Below are 21100 nucleotides of genomic sequence, written 5' to 3'. Positions count from 1 at the left end.
ACAAATCAAGGAGAGTTTCACAAAATAGTGATACTTGGATGGTGAAATGAAGAAGAGGTGATGAGTGCATGTCTGGGGCCAGGTGTAATTAATTAGATCGAGAGCCTACCATATGCCTGCTATGGTAACCTTGGAAGCATTATTTAACCTCATTAAGCATTGTTTTTTAAAATGATCATGGAAATAATTACACATACCTCAGAGTATTGTTTTTATGATTAAATCGAGTTAATAAATGTAAAGCAATTAGCTCAATGTTTGGCATATGGTAAGTTTTCAATAATGACTAGCTGATGTGTCAGGAAATTTTAAAAGGCAGTCCAAAATAATGACTGAAATAGTTTTTACATCATAGGACAGTGGCACATGTCATAACAGAGGAAAAAGTCTTGCTTTAGGAAAATATGCTGATGACCCCTTTGGGTATGAAAGGTGTTGCTGCCACTCCCAGAGCATGGGGAGAGGAAAGGGGGTGGAGAGAGGGGAGAGGGAGAGAGAGAGAGAGATTTAAAGGTTTAAATTGAGAGCTACAAAGAGAGGAGAAGGGTCTCAGGAAAAAGAAGGATCTAGAGAGAACAGAAGTATGATGCCAGGGCTTTAGAGTAGGAGATATCCTGCCTGGGAAGAATTACTCTGTAGGAATGAATCTGGGGACCAGAAGCCTTTATAATTCTGAGGGTCCCTTCAGAAAAAAGAGATTACCAAGATATATAACTATTGCTAATATTACAAAAATATATGACCAGGTGAGCACATTGCTAGGGCTCTTCCTAAGACCTTGAAAGAAGGAAGCACGGTCAGATAAGTAGAGCTTAAGCTTTATTGGCTTAACAGAAATCTGCCTCTGACTCAGGCAAGAAACAGTCAAAGCATTTCAGAAAAATGGCATCTCTATTTGATGTTGGTTTCTGGCCTTTGCTTTGTTCCTATTTAGACCTCAGCCTTTATGCTCAAATCTTTGGTTAAAATTCTATTACAGATTATTGGTGTTGCTTTAGGGGAATGAAGGAAATGAAGGGAGATGGGTGGTTTTTCAGGCCAAGGTGATTCCAATACAGAGGAAGGAAAGCATTCAGGATCCAGGTAACACAAGGGAAGCGAGCTGCTGTGTAGTGCAAAATGTCCAAGTAGAAAGAGATAGTAGCCCCTTGAGGTGTGGGAGTTAAGCTGTGGAGGTGTCTGGACAGGATGATTCCTTTTGAAGACATGAGGGTAGACGAACTCCACATAGGAGACAGTGTTAAGAAAGAGATCAAGTGTGTAATTTAATCTCCACGTTCAGGAGATGAGAAGAAGAAGGAAAGAAACTGCAAACAAAAGCAGTCAGGCAGGAAAGGAAGATCAGTGAGAGCTCATGTGTCTGAGGGCTGTCAAGTTGGCGTACAGGGCAGCATTTGCTGATGGGCTTTAGATTTAGGTCATCCTGTGTTTAACTCCAAGCTCTTCAATTGAATAGCTATGTCACCTGGGGCAATTCACTTACTGCTCTATCTTTTCCCCCAAAATGTGAGTCATAACACCTACAACATAAGGCTGTAGGTGTTACAACAGTCTGGAGGTGTACAGCAGGTGTACAACAGTCTGGAGAAAATGTCATGTCAAGGAAACCAATAAAAGGGGTTACCTGAAAGAATTTGGTGCAGGAAGGTAAAGAAACTTGAACACTTTAGAGATAGTGATTAAGAAGTTATATTCAATTTCCAAAAGAATCATTCCAGTAGTGGGGCAAAGTCTAAGGTAAATGAGCACAGCAAGTGTACAACAAACATCTCCCTTCTATTTGCCTTTGAGGAATGTAAACTTGAAGGTAAAGATTTGATCTTAGATAATATGGTATTAATATTTATTAATAGTTTCAACAAATTCTGATAATTCTCCCCATTCTGCTCCTACACAAGCTAAAATTAGTTGATTGACTCTAATCTAATTGATTTTAGACACTTACTAAATATTACCTCTCATTCAGAGTGGGGTGCAAAATTATCTGTGTAACAGAGATTCAGCACCCTTTGGTTTGTAATTAAGTTTTGTGACTTATGGAAGGAGTCCCCTTCCCATCATTCACTGAGTAAAGGTTTTGACATCCTGTAATATGGAACTTTTTTTTTTAACATCTTTATTGGAGCATAATTGCTTTACAATGGTATGTTAGCTTCTGCTTTATAACAAAGTGAATCAGCTATACATATACATTTATCCCCATATCTCCTCCCTCTTGCGTCTCCCTCCCACCCTCCCTATCCCACCCCTCTAGGTGGTCACAAAGCACCGAGCTGATCTCCCTGTGCTATGTGGCTGCTTCCCACTAGCTATCTATTTTACATTTGGTAGTGTATATATGTCAATGCCACTCTCTCACTTCATCCCAGCTTACCCTACCCCCTCCCCTTGCCCTCAAGTCCATTCTCTACGTCTGCGTCTTTATTCCTGTCCTGCCCCTAGGTTCTTCAGAACCATTTTTTTTTTAGATTCCATATACATGTGTTAGCGTACAGTGTTTGTTTTTCTCTTTCTGATTTACTTCACTCTGTATGACAGACTCTAGGTCCACCCACCTCACTACAAATAACTCAATTTCGTTTCTTTTTATGGCTGAGTAATATTCCACTGTATATATGTACCACATCTTCTTTATCCATTCACCTGTCAATGGACACTTAGGTTGTTTCCATGTCCTGGCTATTGTACATAGAGCTGCAATGAACATTGTGGTGCATGACTCTTTTTGAATTATGGTTTTCTCAGGGTATATGCCCAGTAGTGGGATTGCTGGGTCATATGGTAAATTGATACAGCCACTATGGAGAACAGTATGGAGGTTCCTTAAAAAACTAAAAATAGAACTACCATATGAAACTTACTTTTGATTCTTGGCTATTCAGGACTGTTTATAGGTCTCTGTGTTTTAATTAATTTCTTTTTGTTATAAATGGTCAAAACCAGGAAGATAGTAATGAATAAGTTGTCATGTTTACAGAATCCATCGGGCCGACTGACTTTCAAGCAAAAAGAAATACAGTTGCAGTTAAATGATTTTATTTTCCTTGAATTAAACATTTTTAACAAGAATAATAAGTAGTAAAAATATTCTTGGCTCTATATAAAAAAGGAAAAAAGTAAGGTTCATTTTAAGACCGGGGTTGGGCCTTTTAAAATCTGAAGAAAAAAATACATGCTTGAGCGAGTGATTTATATTTTGAAGGCTTCTCAAGGCAAATGAAAACACCTCATCTAAGAAGGAGTGGAAAGAGTTCCACATCTTAAAAGACTATCAGAGAATTCGTTTCACTTCTTTTGTTAAGGCTTTTGATTAAACAAGAGGTGGAAGTTCACTCTTATTCAGCCTTATAATTACCTTCAGACTGAATATTGAGAAAATTGGCAATAAAAAGCCTGTCTAACAGTTTAGATTGCACTTTTCACACATTTAATCAGCTGTTTGCTTGCCTTCCAGGCCCCACCAATAGCTGTTTATCATGAAGCTTTCCCCTATAAATTACAACTGCCAGATTACAGCTCCAGAATTCACTCTTCTTGAGAGCAATTTCTTCTGGGGTTACCTTATCAGACAAGATTAGTAGTTAGCAATCACATAACAGGTATTACTATTATTGTTGTTTCCACCTGCTCTTTCTCTGTCATTTAGGTAAAATGCTCCCCTGTGCATTAGACAGAGATATAAACTCCCAAGGGAAAAAGAAACCCTGCCTTTTACTTTCTGCATCTTCATATGCCCAGGAACTTAATAAATGTTTAATTTAGATAATTTGGCACCTGTATTCCACAAAGTTTGTTGCCATTTTCAAAGGCATTTAATCATCTTTATGGTGCAGTAGAGGTCAAATATCAGAACAGAAAGATCACAGATTATTTTAATTTGATCAGCCCTGGGCATGATTCCTTACTTCCCCACTTTACTGGCTATATAGCCCAGAAAAAAATTACTTAATCTTTCTGAATCTTACTTTCCTCATCTGGTAATATTAACTTCTCTAGAGGGTTATTGTAGGGATTAGGGGTAAGGTCATAATAATAACTAACATGTACCAAGTCAATGCTGTAACTGTTTGTATGTATTAACTACTGTAGCCTTCTCAACAATACAATAAAATAAGGATTATTATTATCATTCAATCTTAAAACAAGGAAACAGAAACATATAAAAATTCAGTAACTTGCCGCAGTCCACACAGTTATTTAGTGGCAGAGCCTGGATTTGTACCCAGAGAGCCATCTTCCAAACCCACTCTTAACTCTTAATCATCAGGCTACATTGCCTTTTTATTATTTCAGGAAGTACCCTTAGACACGCAGTTTGAAGTAACTACTGTTATGAAAAATTGTAACAAGAAGAGTCCTAGATCATTCCAATAAACCAAGGTCAACTAGACCCATGTGAAAATCCTCTAGGCTTTACGTGCTTCTAACATTTGGTCATCTAGACTCTGCTGGAACATGGAGGCTCGGCCATCCCACTTTCATATGATTCTTGAGATCAGCTTATTTCTTATTTGGAGCTCAAACTTGTCTTCTGGTAAATTTACTAGTTTTTCACATTACAGCTACACATAAAATCCTAAATTCACATACTAGTTTAGCTCTCCATGTATTTAAGGATAGTATGTATGCTATCTTTCAAGTTTCTTATTTTTTTCATCTCTTGGTTAAACATCTAGGGTTTATTCAACAATCCTCTTATATCTGCCAAGGCTTTCATCTCTCAGGTAACTTTTCCCTAATCACACTCCCATTTGCCAATAACCTCTTAAAATCTGTTGGCCAAAGTGAATATAATATTCCACCATGGAATAAGTAATACAGAATTCAGGGAGACTATTCTTTATATTATTTTGTGGACTCTGTTTCTCTTAACACAGACTAAGTATATATTTTCTTTCAGAGCTAGCGCATTATACTTTTGCTCATACTTAACTTGGATCAGCAGTCAAGTAAACCATGAAACTGTTAAAGTCGGTTTCCTCTATCCTGTGCAATTGTTTTTTTGAATCCAAATTCAAGAGTGTATTTATATTTTATTAACATTCATTGAATGCCTACTATATGCAAAACATGATGCTGAGCCCTATGAGAAACACAAAATTGTAGGTTTCCTTTCTATTCTCAAGGAACCCATATACCAGTAGGAGGGAATAGGGAAAAGGGGGAGGAGAGAAAGGACAACTAAAGAAAAGAAGACAGTCGAAGGGTAGGGCAAAGGGCACAATGAATGTGGGCCCAAGATGTAAGAGCTCAGAATTAACAATCTAAAAATGAAACTCTGGTAGAAGCAGTGTGTCCTTATTTGAAAGCTGAAAGTAGGACAACTACAGGAAGTGCTTTTAAATGTTTGTTAAGTGTCATAGGGTTATTTCGATCCTCTTGTTCCTACAATCCGAATAAATTTGAATCTTGGTTCTGTTTTTTGCCATATTAGCTACCTTCCCCAATCTATGTCATTTGCAAATTGGATTCATCTTCTTTAACTTGAGTGTATACCCATATATTTGATATTAAACTGTCCCTGTGCACCACATTTTAGTTTAAATCTAAAAATAAATTACCTAGAATATATTTTATTCTCTCAAAAACCAGGAGAGTTCTTAAGGAAGAGTCACTTATCATCTGGATAAAGCTGACCGTTATGGGTTTGTTGTACCTAAGTGCCAGTGGCTTCTTCCACAAAGCTTACACGAAGAAAGAAACAGAAACTAGCCATGGATATGAACCCTCCAAAAAGAAGTACAGACTCTCTTTGGGAGCATCAGTAATTGAGGGAAAAGAAAGAAGTAGCTGCATCCACAGCTCTGTTCCTAGTATATTCTATTAAGCTGTTCATATTAAAATTGTTTCTTCCTGTGTTCCACTCCATTTTCATTCCGCCACCATGAGTGTCACCTCACAGTCTGCAGATTTATTAGCAACCAGAGCTCAGAACTCACAGGAGTCACTAAGCATCAATAAAATCACACTTATGTTTAAAATGAGTGACTTTTTTTCCAATTTCAGTCATATCTAAAACTGCATCACCTTAAAACCTTCTTTCTACAAACACATGGCTTAAAAATAATTTTAAATTCATAAGTGAGGTCATTTTTAAAAATGGAAATTCCTATATGGCACAAGAAGCAGCTGAACACCAGATTTGGATTTTATGGCCCACATGGTGACAGCAGGATCCTTGAAGGGCTGCCCTTCAGCTTAAGTGTAGGATAGAAACACACATACACACAAATAAAACATTCACCACCACAGGAGATTAGGAGAAGACAACATTTTGCCTGTACTTCAGTGGGGAGGAAGAAATGTTTGCTCTTACAGAGTCCTGAGCTTTAAAATTATACCATCTCTGTGGTATACCACTTGGCAAAGAAATTAACTCAAATATTGATTGCAATACTCCTGGTATACCTGCAGAAGCAAATGCAAAATTCCTCTGGAGAGAAAAGACCTCAGGTTTCACAGGTAAATCTTCAATGAAGATAAGATCAGACATTAAAAAGAAAAAAAAAACAAAAAACACATAAGGCAACACTGTATCATGGGCAAGAGTCAGCAAACACAACAAAAGGCAAATTTAGATCCCCTTAACTTCAGATGATTTAGACCCCCCTGAACTTCAGACAATACAGCAACATGATAAAGATTATAATGTAATATAAGTGTTTTAAAGACATAAAAGAAGGAATCAAAACCACAAGAAATGAATAAGAACTAAGGGAAGAAAAACAAAAGAACTAAATGATTTGAAAAAAATAACTCCTAGGAATAAAAAAGATAGTTATTTAAAAAAAAATTCAGCAGATAAGCTAACAAAGGATTAGACAAAGCTGAGGAGAGGAGATAACTGATAGACTGGGGGACAGATATGAAGAAATCACAAAGGTCACAGCACGAGAGATAAAGAGATGGAAAATACTAAAGAAAGTTGAAGAAACATAGAAAGATAACGGCCAACATACATCCAATAGGAAGTCCAAAAGGAAAGAATAGAGAATGAGAGAGAAGCAATATTCAAGGACATAAAGATGAAGTGTTTTCCAAAACAGATGAAAGAGATGACTCCTCAGATTCAATCATCTAAATGAGCCCCAAACAAGATAAATAAAAATACAGATATAATGCACTGAAACCACAAACCCCAAGGAAAGGAGGATCTTCAAAGAAAAGATGTATTTTCAAATGAATTATTGATACAATTGAACTGACAGCAGACTTCTAAACACAAATCTCAGAGGCCGGGAAGGCAGTGGTATACTTCCCTCACAGTGCTTAGAGAAAACACCTGGAATTCTACACCTAGCTCACCTAAGACTGAAAATGGCATAAAGCCCATATTAGAGAAAGAGAGTTTGCCATTAATAGACTCACTCTAGGAGAGTACTAAGGTAGGTCCTTCAGGAAGAAAGAAACAAAACATAGAAGAAAGAAATGGAATGCAAGAAGCAAAGATAATTTGACTATAAATTAAATGTGTCCTAGATATATTTTGAATTAGAGAAGACTAAGTCCCAGATAGCTATTCGTGTCTTTACCACTTTCTAAAGTGTCTCCAAGATATCAAGTTTGTACCTCCCCCATTATATTTCTAATGAATAGAAATTCATTGGCTTATGTCTGTAAAAAAAATTTAGACTATATGAAGGAGAAAGTGGCAGAACATTCCCAACCAAAGTATGGGGGTGCCCAAAGGAAAAGAAAGATCTTGTACCCAAGATGTGCATTCTTATTAGCAACCCCAGAGTTACAAATTAAAAGTCTATTATTTGAGTGGTAGCATGCTCCTATAACACTGACTTTCCTATTTGAATCATTCTGTCTAATGAGAATATATGAATAGTATGATTTCCAAGGCATACTCTTAAGGGGAAAAAAACAGATGTTTAGGGAAGAGATAAAAAGGAAATTTACTTTTCATTGTATGTCCTTTGTCCTTTTAAATTTTATACCATGTACATAAATTGCTTTTTCAAATATTAAGTATTCAGTTAATTAATTTTAGAATAATATCAAAGAAAAATCTAAAAAGTGACTTTATTTGGTTTGCTTTGAATAAAAAGGAGAAGAGGGGATATGGATACTAGGAACTCAAGGGTATAATACAATATGTTATATTCAAGAGTGATCCCTTGAAAAAATCAGCAATACTTTTAAAGCAAAAGTGAAGATCTTTTCCAAATTCCCAAATAATCCATTTGGTTTTTTTTTTTTTTTTCCTTTTTGGAGACCTGCCTTCTAACATTTTGAAACCTACATTTTTTTCCCTTACATTAAGTCCATGATGTGTCATCATTTCCAGTGTTAATTAGGTAGGCCTTACAATAAAAGAGCCTGAAAAATTTCCCCATCAGAGTTGTTATCTATTATACATGACTGATACATGGAAAGAGTAAGATTTTTTTCCAATTAACCTGAAGGACTTGGAAGAATGACTTTGAGATTTAACACTGAGAACTTTTAACTACTTTTCGAATAGTACAAAGACAAATTTCCATAAAACATTAATTTTTAAAGATTTGCATTAGGACTAAAATAAAGCAATTATAAGTAAATGTAAAGAATGCAAACTCCTAAATTAAACATTTTAAACCATTACAGTGTAGTAAAATTATACTTAAAGCAGGTTTATAAATAAATCAAGAAAACCAGAATTATTTCTAATTCCTAACCCTTATTTTATAACATTTCAGGGTACATACTGCTAATTTAAGGACATCTAAAAGCTTCAAACAGCTCTGTATGTACATTTTACTTAAAATGTATAATATAATCACATCAAATATCATTTATTGAGTGCTTACCACATCAAAGACATGGTGCTGTGCACCTTGCTAACATTACTTCTTTTAATCTCCAGAACAACCCATGAGGTAGATATTATTATCTTCATTTTATACACATAAAAATTAAGGCATAAAAAAATGAAGTAACCTAGAAAAGATCACACAGCTGGTCAACAGTAGAGCTAGGACTCATGCTGATGTCACTCTGACTTCAATTTTTGTGTTCTTGACCACTCTGTTAAATGCTTCAAGGAGAACCAAGGTTTGGCATAACATTAAGCAATTAAAGGGTTATTTAAAAGAGGTCAAGGATCACCAACATAAAGAGAAGACATGTCTTAAGTACCTAAGTTAACTCATATGCAGGTATGGTCAAAAAGCTTTTGGTGAGAGTTTTTGTTTTTAATTTGGTAACAGGAAAAAGTAACATTGGGATCTAAACAACTAATTCTTCCAAAGTTCATTACTATGCATTCGTTCATCAAATGTAATTTATTCACTTTTATGACTAGAGACCAAGTCTGAAGATCAGCAAGTATGACTGGAGTCTCCATCTTAGGCAGAAAATGGCTTTTGTATGTGAAGTTTATATTTGTTTAGCTAGAGCAAAATGAATTCAAAATAATATTAAAAAAAAGATCACCGTTGTTGGTAAAGCGAAGGTATTTAAAGTTTTTCTTTTTGTTTAAACTACGTTAGCTCAACATTTTTACTCAAATTCTCCTCTTCTCCTCCAAAAAGATATACATTTTGGTAATGGAATTTCACTGTGAGTCATTTTGGTTAAAAAAACCCCAAAACATTGGTTGCTATGTATACTATGTACGCTACGGCAGAAATGTTTTGAAATTTTTCTTTTGTTTCTGAATTTTTTTCAGTCTATGTAAAATGATATAAAATGATGCAAGCGTCTAAAAAATATGCCTTTTAGAAAAAGTTACATGATCATGAAATTAAATCAATATGTTCCTTTAATGATGAAAAATGTGCTAGTTTAACAATATCAGGAAATGTAATACAGTTCGACGTTAATAATAAATGCTAACTATGCATACTACTGGCAAAATAACTTTGTTACTATAAATGAATTGAAGGATTTTTATTTACTACCTATACTGTAACAGTAATAATACAAACTTTAAAAAAATCAATCAATCTCAACCAATTTGAAGTTATCTTGGACGTAAAGCAACGATCACATATGCCTCATGCTTCATTTTATCATCTTGAAACTACAGATATTAAAAAGCTACAAAAACACTTAGGAATGCAACTTAAATTTATATTCATTTAATTACTCACTGTAAATAATTAAAATCTCATCTCATGTTTTGATCTGTGGTCAAGAACACCATTATTTTACACACACATACACATACACACAAAGCCATGTATCACTAAAATGTCTGATTTCCTTTTCTTTGACATTGCAGCATATTTTTTTAGCTTTGCCATTTGATATCAACTTTTTTCCAGTTATAAGCATCTTAATTTGATTTAAGTCAGCAGTTACTTATAGGGGACTGTCAAATCTTTTAGAGTTATGCTGTAAATCATGACTGAAAGATTTACTTTCAGTATAATAAGACAGCTTTGCATATTAATTAGATCAGCAGACACATGTTTGCTGAGGTTTAGCAATTGTGCAATAAATATAGCATGGCAGTGATAGAGCTGTTAAACCTCAGCACATAGATTTCTAATACATTTTATTGAGTTTATCCAAGAAATAATCACCTTGCTAAACCCAAGTTAACCACATGATGGAATATTAGGATGTTTAATTAAAAATGAAGTTATGCTGTACAAGTGGGTCACCTTACACAGCAGCTAAAAAAAGAAGGCCATGAAAAATTAATTTTACTCAATAAAAACATACACATAGCCCTTTTGTGACGTTGGTAAATGGATTCAACCATTTCACTAAGATACACATGATGCAGAAATAGACTAAATAAATTTGGGGGAGGGGGTTCAGAGGAGACTTTTTCAACTAAAGTAACAAGGGTTGGTAAATGTCATGCACATTAGGATTGTCTTTCAAAAAATCAATAAATCCTTTTACGTCATCCTCAGAGATCCATTGTGAGGGCTCAACAGATGACCACTGGGGCCAGGAATTAATCTCCTCTGTAAGCTATCAGGCAGCATCCAACTCCAGCAGGCCACATTTATGCCATTCCTATACATGGGCAATCTAGGCAATCCTGATGCTTTCCCTACCTTGGGAGAGAAAAACTGCCACAGAAGTCACTGTTAAAGACAACAGGATTATCTGGTAGCTGAAGGGGTGGACATAACAAAAACACAGACTTCATGAGTGATGACAGTAGGATGAATTCCTCTGAGCATATACCATGGCATAGGCAGAAAGGAAAGAAGGAAGGGAGGAAGGGAGAGAGGGAGGAAGGGAGGGAGGGAGGAAGGAAAAAGGAAACACTGGAATAAGAATCAGAAGATGAGTTCTAAATTGCAGATCTGTATCTATAATTAAACACCATATATAAGTAACTTCACCTCTCTGCGCCATAATTACCTCATCTGCCACGTGAAAGTATAAGACCAGATGACCCTGAAGCCCTCTTTAAACTAATATTTTAAAATATCCAGCAAATATGGAAGCAACCACATCATCTCTTTCTTCCTCATTTACACCTTTTTTTATTTATTCAACAAATAGTTATGGAGCACCTAATAAGGTATAGGCCTTACACTATGTCTCAAAGAGTCAAAAGTGAAAAAGTTATACCCTTTACCCCCATAAAGCTCCATGCCTGGTGTGGAAGTGAAGAGAGGAGACAGTTGGACAAGAAAGTGAAAGTTGGGTAGATTAGCAGGGGTCAAATTTTGAAGGTCATGGTAAGACATGTGACCTTTATCCTGAGGGCAATGGGAGGCACTGACTTTTTTTCTGTCTGGGGTGATATGATCAGATTTGGGCTTTTATAGTCTGTGGAGATTGCACTGGAGAGAGATGCCTGAGAGGCCTGAACTACTGTAGTTGCAGCCAGACTTGAAAGAAAGGGACCCTAGTACCGAGAACATAAAGGACTTGACTGGATGTGGAAGGGGTGTGAGGGGGATGATTCCTCGAGTACTGGTGGGAGGGAGGGAGAGGGGGAGGAAGGGAGGCGGGGGCGGGAGGGCAGGAAGAAGGGATAAAACTTGGTGGATACGGCTGCCACTCACTGAAACAGGAAATAGAAGTGAAGAACGGGGTTTTGGAAACAGAAGAGGAAGAGAACATGAGGCAGGAGTCATGGAGGCAATGAGGAGCTCAGTTTGGGGTCTCCGGATTTAAGGTTCCCAAAGAAACATTGGACATTTGGGTCTGGATCACGTGCCACAGAATGAAATAGCAGTTAGTTCTCTTTATGAATCATTGAAGATTCTCTCTCTAGAGGTTCTTAACTATTTGGAAATCGTATAACACATATGAAATCTTTAAGAGGCCGGGTTCTCCCTGCAGAAAAATGTACACATGCACAGATACTCAGGGAATTCATGGACCCCAAAGCCCATCCACAGACCTACAGGGGTCCAGGAATTCCAAGGTGAGAATCCCTGCCAGGGGGATGAGGATAAATATGGCAGTGACTGAAAAAGGAAGTAACTCAGAATTCCTTGTCCTGATGACATCAGAGAAATGTAGAAAATGTTTTGATTGCTTTGAGTAAATTGCACTAGCAATGACAGACAGCAGCTATGGCAAAAGACTGGCCTGATGCTCACCAAACCAGTTTCATCTTCCTGGACACTCAGCTCAGCTACATTTTCTTAACCCCTTGAATCCATGTGGTTGGATCTTACCAATGGTATGTGAGGGGAATGGACACTTCTGACCTGAGGCAGTAACACTGGGGGTGCATTTTCCATGCTTTCTCTGTGGTCCTCTTCTCCAGCAGTTTTAGAGGTCATGTACTGGGCATGGCTTCTTCACTAAATGGCAATAGCCAGGGTTCCTAGTTTGAGGAATCCCAATCCCAATCCCCCTCAACTCTCTCCTCAATACCTCATTCAACATATCAAACTGAGATGTGAATGAGCAATACACCTTTTATATTAACCACTGAAATTTTGGGACTTGATACAGAAGCTGAGGTTAGTTACCTTTATTAATAAAGTAAATATCAATAATAATAATAATAATACCCATCATACGTAAGGTCCATAGGTTAATAAAATAATTTCATACTATCTGCTTTAGTTTTCTTTACAGGACCTATTGTTACCTGACATTTATTTTCCTGTTTAGAGTCCCTCTATTCCACTACAGCATAATTTCCATGCAGACAGGGCCTCAGTTTTGTACACTGCTATATCCTGTTTCTAGATCAGTGCTCAGCATATAACAAATTCTAATTAAACATCTGTTGAATAAATGGGTGAATAAATTATTTCAAATGGGTCTCTTCTCATCTGAAGGTATTTTTTTAAAGGGCACACCTTCTATTTATAACTACATCAACAAAAATGGTGGTGTTGGGAGGCGAGGAATTGGGATCTAACCTGGAGCAATAATTGGGACAGATGCCTTAAGGCAAGTGTGGGTATTACATTTTCGCAGATAGGAGGCATTCTCTCTCCTCTGTCATTAGAGTGACTTCAGAAGAAACTTTGAAAAGCAATTATATAGATAAAAACCTGGATTTGGGAGTAGAAAGACCTTAATATTCAGCTGCTAGCTCTGTGATGTTAGAAAAATTAAATCATGATGAACCCAATATTTTTGTTTGTAAAGGGATAATACCTCCAAGATAATACTTATCTTCGAGGAGACCTGTGAAGATACAGCCACTATGGAGAACAGTATGGAGGTTCCTTAAAAAACTAAAAATAGAACTACCATACGACCCAGCAATCCCACTACTAGGCATATACCCTGAGAAAACCATAATTCAAAAAGAGTCATGTACCAAAATGTTCATTGCAGCTCTATTTACAATAGCCAGGACATGGAAGCAACCTAAATGTCCATCATCGGATGAATGGATTAAGAAGATGTGGCACATATATACAATGGAATATTACTCAGCCATAAAAAGAAACGAAATGGAGTTATTTGTAGTGAGGTGGATGGAGTTAGAGTCTGTCATACAGAGTGAAGTAAGTCAGAAAGAGAAAAACAAATACAGTATGCTAACACATATATATGGAATCTAAGGGAAAAAAAAAAAAAAAGGTCATGAAGAACCTAGTGGCAAGACGGGAATAAAGACACAGACCTACTAGAGAATGGACTTGAGGATATGGGGAGGGGGAAGGGTAAGATGTGACAAAGTGAGACAGTGGCATGGACATATATATACTACCAAACGTAAAATAGATAGGTAGTGGGAAGCACCTGCATAGCACAGGGAGATCAGCTCTGTGCTTTGTGACCACCTAGAGGGGTGGGATAGGGAGGGTGGGAGGGAGGGAGATGCAAGAGGGAAGAGATATGGGAACATATGTATATGTATAACTGATTCACTTTGTTATAAAGCAGAAACTAACACACCATTGTAAAGCAATTATACTCCAATAAAGATGTTAAAAAAAAAAAAAAGTAAGGTGATGTACAGAGGGTAAAAGACACAGAAGTTACGTACCGTGCCCAAGGCCACATAACAAGGCAAGAGTAGAACTAGATTTTAAACCTACATCTTTCTCAAAGCCCTTGGCTTTTTGTGTTTGTCCTCTTACAGACTGAAAGTTCAAGGATAATTACACAGAGAAAGCTAAATATTCTGTTGGGTTACTTTTAACTCCAGTTTTAAATTTTACATTGCTCAGATTAATCTTATGCCATTCCACACTTTCACAATCTCTCCATATAATTTTTTTTAGTGGGGAAATGATCTGCAGGATTGAGCATGACCATTATTCATCCCAGATTTTCTGGGACAGCCTTTATTTCAAAACTGCACACCACTGAAATTCCCTGAAAAAGCCACTATTTCAGTATCCAGACTTTGTACCAGAAACAGCATAAAATACTGTATTCAGAAAACATAGTTACCATAGGTCTGAATGTACACCTTGTTAGTGTACCTTGATGCATGTGTGGGTACTACTGGAGATCATGGGATAGAAACACTGTAGAACCACTGCACTGGAAGTACCTGATCTTGATCTACTAAATCCTATGATAGTTAATTATCAGAAATCTGTATTTTTTTAGCAAGTTAACAAGCTCTATGGGTGATTCACATGCACGATGAGTTTTGGAACTCTTGATTTTGGAAATGATCTCCTTAAGAAAGAGGCCCACATATCAAAGATAGCCACTAGGCATTTTCTGTTAGAGACCTTTGTAACCAGTTAGTCACTGAAGTTTGAAAAGCGCCACTTAGAGGTACTTGCAGAAAGAAAGGATGTAGTGATGCTTTTGTGAGCATCCTTCTGTGCTCGGTGGCAGTACTTATTCAGTAAACTTTTCACTTCTCAAATGGACCAGAGCATTTTCTGTCTCACATTCTGATCAGTGTATTTATTAAACCAGATGACTGCAGGTGGGATGGAGATGGGACATTCACTGCATCTACTGCACTGAGATTTATGGAAAGCAAGAGGAGGTGGTAACCACTAATCACTGGTGGCAGCAGCTTTCTCTTAGGGAGAATAATCAGACTTTGTGAGGTCATCTGCTATTAGAACCCACTTAACCCAAAGAAACCAAAACTACTACTGATATGATTTTAATTAGGGGCTAATACTCAAGGCACTTTTTAAATTCTCAAGGTGTGTTTTCAATGGACAAAACATCTTACTTTGAGTCATAAGCTATATACAGACTACACATATATATATTTTTAAATATTTTTAAAAGTTTCTAGTATTAGTATCTATCAGAAAGAGTAAGTTCAGAACAGACTTGGATGAGGAATAATTAAGGGGTAGAAAACAAACACTTTGTAAACAGACAACAATGAAAAAATATTAAATGGACCAGGTAAAAATTTATTCAAAATTCTCAAATGTGGATGCAGGAAGTAGTGTGTCCCAGGAAGTGAGTTGGCCATAAGCTTGAACTCTATGCTTTAATATGGGCATATAGATTCCAGGGAAACTGGGCTCCAAATGAGTAAAGTGAATTATGAAGTCATAAAATCCTGGGAAATCCCACATATTTTTCTGAAAAAGTTCAATATACTTCTAGTTATAATAGCTGCAAAACCTCCTTAGAGTGACTTTGGGCAAACACCCAGTGACTACGCCTTACTGAAACTTCCCACCTCCTGCCTCCTAAGCTTCCGTGTTAATAGCGAGCGCCATGCTTTGAGAGCCCACTTGAAACATTACTTTCCTCATGGGTTACTTTATACATTGGCGTAAAAATTCATCTTCTAGAAGATGGTATGATATTCTTACCTGTTTCACAGCTGGGCCCTGTGAAGCCTTGTGGGCAGGCACACACGTTAGCGGCAATACAAGCTCCTCCGTTCCTACAGCCATCTTTGCAAAACGCTAAAATAATTCAGATACATAATTTTAGCACTTTAGAAGGAAGTAGTTCAAGATACTCCAAACTAGCTTTTCTTTATTGCCTTTGATATAAATGCTATTATAATTTCATATTCAAATAATACTTTCCATATAGGTAACAATTTCAACACAATTTGTAGACTAGTACTCTTTCCATTGTTAAGTATTTCACCTGTAAAAGAAAATACTGAGCTTTCTTTTAACAAAAAACAGTAGCCTTACAACACAGGAATTAAAAGTAGTATTGCACCTCAGTGTAGCAATCCAGCTTGAAATTAAATCTAAAAAAAAATGGCAGCTATCCTAGGCATCTTCTTAAGGAAAAAACCACCACCTAAAGAATAAGACACAGAAATAAGAAATAATTGAATCCTATACGGCTCTGATCATTCTACACACTGTCCAAACTGTCAAAATACTAGAGAAGTGTCCCATCCTTCAAAAAGTTCTAAATCAGTCCTGGTGACGAATTAGCCAATAATGAGAATTTGATAAAGGAGTCTTCAAGAAGGGTCCTGAATCCCTCTGCCAAGGATAGGTCAGGATCCAGGATCAAGGGCAAAGGCACTGCATAGCCTGTTTTGTTAGAGTGGGTTTGTGAGTGAGGGGAGTTCTTCCGTGAGCAGAAAAAGAAGCCAAGCTCTGAGCCACTGCAAGGGTGATCTTTTGAGATGCGCTGCCCTCAAAAAAGGTGAGAAAAACAAGATGGGCAGGATGGAGTACCCTTAGAAACTTCTGTTTCTACTTCAGCTTATCCTTTGACTCTGTAAGGCAAAGGCTGTTCCCTCAGCCTGGCAAGGCCTGTTGTGGATGAACTCGATCAGCCTGTTCCATGCCTGGGGCAAAAGCTTTCGCTCTAGTTTTCTGGCATGTGCTTCCTCTAATTAGTTAGGATGTACTTTCTCAGAGTGAGAAACTGTAGAAATCTGAGATTCTGCTACTGAGTTAAAGGAAGGGGTACAAAGAGGCCATTTGGCTTCTTTGGTTCTAGGTCTTAATCTGTCTTCATCCTAGGCAAAAACAATACCTAGTCACCACGAACTTGCAAAGAGATTAGGAATTGAAGCCTCATGAAAAGAAAGGGTACACCCACCAGACAATGTGTTTATCCTCCTTGGAGTAATTTGCAAGGTTGCAGCCTGTTGCTAGAGAATAGGACTCAATGATTCAGATCCTACAGCTAAACTACTTCTCTCTCAGCTTTTGACGTTCCCAGCAGAGATGCACACAGGAACGGAGAGTCTTTACTCAGGCAACCTACAGTCCTAATTTCCAGAAGAAATTTATAGACACTGGAAAGTTCTCCTTCCTTCAAAAATAAGAATTATCTGTCTGCATCTTCTCATGGCTTCAAGAATTCTTTACGCTATAAACTTTATTTTTCACATTAATAAGGAGTGAGAGTCAAATGCAAATAAGAGTGAGAAGCTGTTGGGCTTCCAGATGAAATCTTAACTCTCAGAATATCCAGATGCTTTGGGGAAGTCCTAAGGGTGCATTTATACCATGCTATGGACTTGAAAGTCTAGCTTTCCTCAGGATCCGTCCAGTTTCTGAGGAAATTTTTGTGGGATTTAGACTCCCAAATGCGTAGGCCTTTACAATGCTCTAAACTACAGATTTCCATAGACTTTGACAGAGTAATCCTCTGGCCCACCCCTATCTGCATCCACTGTATGACTATAGACCAGGTCTGAAAGTCATGACCAAAGGACACGGCATTAGTAACAATTCCTTGTTATCTCCTGTCTCCCATATACATGTAACAAAGAAAATTAATTTTGGTAAACTCCAGGATAACGAACACAGTACATTTGAGGAATGGACCAGTTTTGAAGCTTAAAGTGCCTGAATTAGACAAATGATAAATAAATCTATATGACGTAATAAGGAATATGGGCTTTATCCCATGGAAGTTGGTGGAGTTTCCAGAATAGGACCTCCGTTTTCCTTGTGAAGTGGGAGGTAAGCTCATCTGATGAAGGAAAACGAGGGCATGGATAAAAGAGTGAATTAATGGATGGTGGTGCACTACAGCTGGAATATCTGCTGATGGAAATGAAAACCTGAGAATTATTGATTGGTAATGACAAACCAGGTAAAATGGGAAATGGTAACACATAGAAACCTAAAATTCCCAGTTAATTAGTACTCAGCTCAAGAGAGAGAGAGCAGAGAAGAAAAGCTCTCAGACTGACCCCTAATAGATATTTCACAGTGGATCATGGTAGTAAAACAAACAGGTTGATAGGGCTGCTGAAAAAAATATAGCTGTAATGTTTGGACTCAAAAAGAAATATCGGAACCTGGGAGGAGACTGGTAATCTGGATGAAAAGGACAGGTCAGAGAGATTAAAGATGAAAAACTGTGGAAAGAACAGAGTGGGCAAACTGGAAGCAGAAGGACGTGGGGTTAGACAATAAAAAGCTAAAGTTTAGATTTCTAGAGTGGAGTAGTTCTGTACAAAAATGCCCAGGATGTGATTATGGCTATGATTCCACTAGAGAGGAATAGAGGTGGAAACCACTGTGGTTGAGGTCATGCAGCATTAAATCAGAGTTGTTGAACAGTTTGGCCATTTAAACACTGACGTAATCCAAGAGGAAGCCCATGAGCTACACTTCAAAGTTCTCAATGGCTGTGGGAAGTACCCAGAAGGCAGGTAACAGTGATGAGAAAGGGTGGAGGGAGGGAGAGATGGATTGCATGATCTCTAATGGAAGAGGTGCCAGCACTTAAATCTCTTACCTTTGCACGTCGTTCCATTCCCGGTATAGCCTGGCTTGCAAACGCAGTTGTGTCCTCCGACGGTATTGAAGCATAAAGCATTTTCATCACAGTTGTGCTGATTTGTGACACATTCATCATGTTCTGAAATGAGGATACGTTTTTGTTACTCAAAGACAGATTTTCAAAACCACTGTGCTTTAAACTGCACCTTCATCTTTGTTATTGTATGCTATTTCTTTCCAACACAGACATACACAAATTACCTATTAAAGAAGAGCTTGTATTTTGAAGTACTGTATACTCCTCTTGAAGTACATACATAGTGTACACATCCACAAACCTTAAACACAAAAGGATTTGGATACAAGGCCCACCAATAGTAGCAAGGAATAGAAGGAGAGGAGAGGGAAGGATGGGGATTAATTCTCAGAAGTAGATCCCAGAGCCAGCTGTTTACAGTCTCAGCAGTTAATATTTGGGGAATTATCTCATTATATAAGTCTGCTACCTAACTCTTTCCTGTAGCATGGAAAGGGTGATAGGAAAGGATGTGTAACTGTATTGCTCCATGAATCCTGACCTGCAGGATAATGGACTTGAAGCCCTGTGGAATTAGATGCAGTTAACATCTACATCCACGCTTGCAGGCATAAAGATACACGTGCAAACTGCTGGGGGAATATCTGAGTTTCTTAGTAAGTTCCCTCTTTCTGCAAAGGAAGTATCACACTTTTATTAAATAAGACTAAAACTTGCCTTTATAATATGTGCAAATGCAAACTCTGAGATATACAATCAATATGATACCTCCTTTAACTGTGTGTAACTTGACACTTTCAAAAGCACTGAATCATTTGATTCTCCCAGCCCCGCTGTGAGAGAGGCAGAACCAATGTCATAATCACCATTTTAAAGATGAGTCAGTGGTGGCTCAGAGTGCTTCAGTAGCCTGCCCAAGTTCATGGAAATATTAGGCAACTTCAGAATGCTAGCTCAGTGTTCAGCAAAAATGTAAGTGTGAGGAATAAATACAGTAAATATGAGAAAGAAAACAGATCTAACATCGATATCAAGATGAGTAGGAAATGAAATACAAGTGAGGAAATGCATACAAGTTAGTTCAGCCATCTAAAATCCCTACAGCCTCACTACTTATTACCCAGTCTCTTACATAAATAGTATTTAGGTCTAAAATTAAATATATATTTTAATACACTTACATTGATCGAGCCATTAATTCACTATGATATAAATAATCAAAGCAAAAAGAAATATTGCTTTTTCACTTTAGAACTTTTTGCATTCCAAACAATATGTATCTATCTATATATTATTCTAGACAACATAATAGTACTGTATCTGTAATTTTGAAAAAAAATTGCCTTTGACATATGTAGTTTAGATTAGACTAAAATCATTTATTTTAACTATAATACTAAAATAGAATGCTCTTTGTTTTATATTTAAAAAATAAAGATTAACATTTCATGATGCTATGTCCTGTGTTATGCAAGCACAAAGTTATGATAGTTTTAGCTATAGACCTACAATAAAATCTATAAAGGTTATTCCCAATAACCTTTCAGACAGGTTTCAATCACTAAGGTTTTAGAATTACACAAATAGATATTCTCCAAATTCCTGGCTGAATTTCCCCAAATTATATAAAATTCCACCTTTATTATCTAGAATCAGAATACTCCAGAGTTTTAAATAAATTCATGCATATTGATGATAGCTTAGAAAATGGCTGGATTACACATGGGTGTCCTAATTGGGGATACCCTTGGACACTATTAAATATCGGAGGGACCAGAATGGGCAGCCCACCTCCTTCTGGGTTCAGCTGCCTGAAGCAAAATAAAACCACACTGTGAAGTTTGCAGCTGCTGCCAATTTTCTTCCCACTGCAATTCAAAGTGCTGCAGTTAATCTATAAATCTCTATACAGACAGCCGTGGGGCCCTTTAAAGACAGCTGCTGATTGATTTGATGTTGTTTTCACCCCTGCCTTGGTTGTCCTCTTAATTAGACGGTACTCACTGGGTAGAGGAAGGGCCTAACAAGATTCAGTTTAGCAACCAGTATGATAATGTTCAACAAATGTTAACTAATTACGCAA

The 21100-nt window shown here is 37.2% G+C and overlaps 1 protein-coding gene across 2 annotated transcripts in view; it reads right to left on the bottom strand.

Annotated features, from left to right (window-relative positions):
- The window catches only part of NELL2 (neural EGFL like 2), a 601925-nt gene that overhangs the window by 329203 nt on the left and 251622 nt on the right, over positions 1 to 21100 (bottom strand). For both annotated transcript variants that reach the window (XM_082422567.1, XM_082422566.1), the window contains 2 exons: positions 18997 to 19119; positions 16134 to 16229 (listed from right to left, as the gene is read on the bottom strand). In XM_082422567.1, coding sequence (XP_082278693.1) covers positions 16134 to 16229; positions 18997 to 19119 — 219 coding nt within the window. The remainder of the gene's footprint in view (positions 1 to 16133; positions 16230 to 18996; positions 19120 to 21100) is intronic.

This window comes from Balaenoptera physalus (genome assembly GCF_965194825.1).
Source record: "Balaenoptera physalus genome assembly, chromosome: 13".
In the NCBI taxonomy this organism is placed as follows: Eukaryota; Metazoa; Chordata; class Mammalia; order Artiodactyla; family Balaenopteridae; genus Balaenoptera; species Balaenoptera physalus.
The sequence above is the reverse complement of the archived record's forward strand: the minus strand, read 5'-3'. Positions and strand labels throughout refer to the sequence as shown.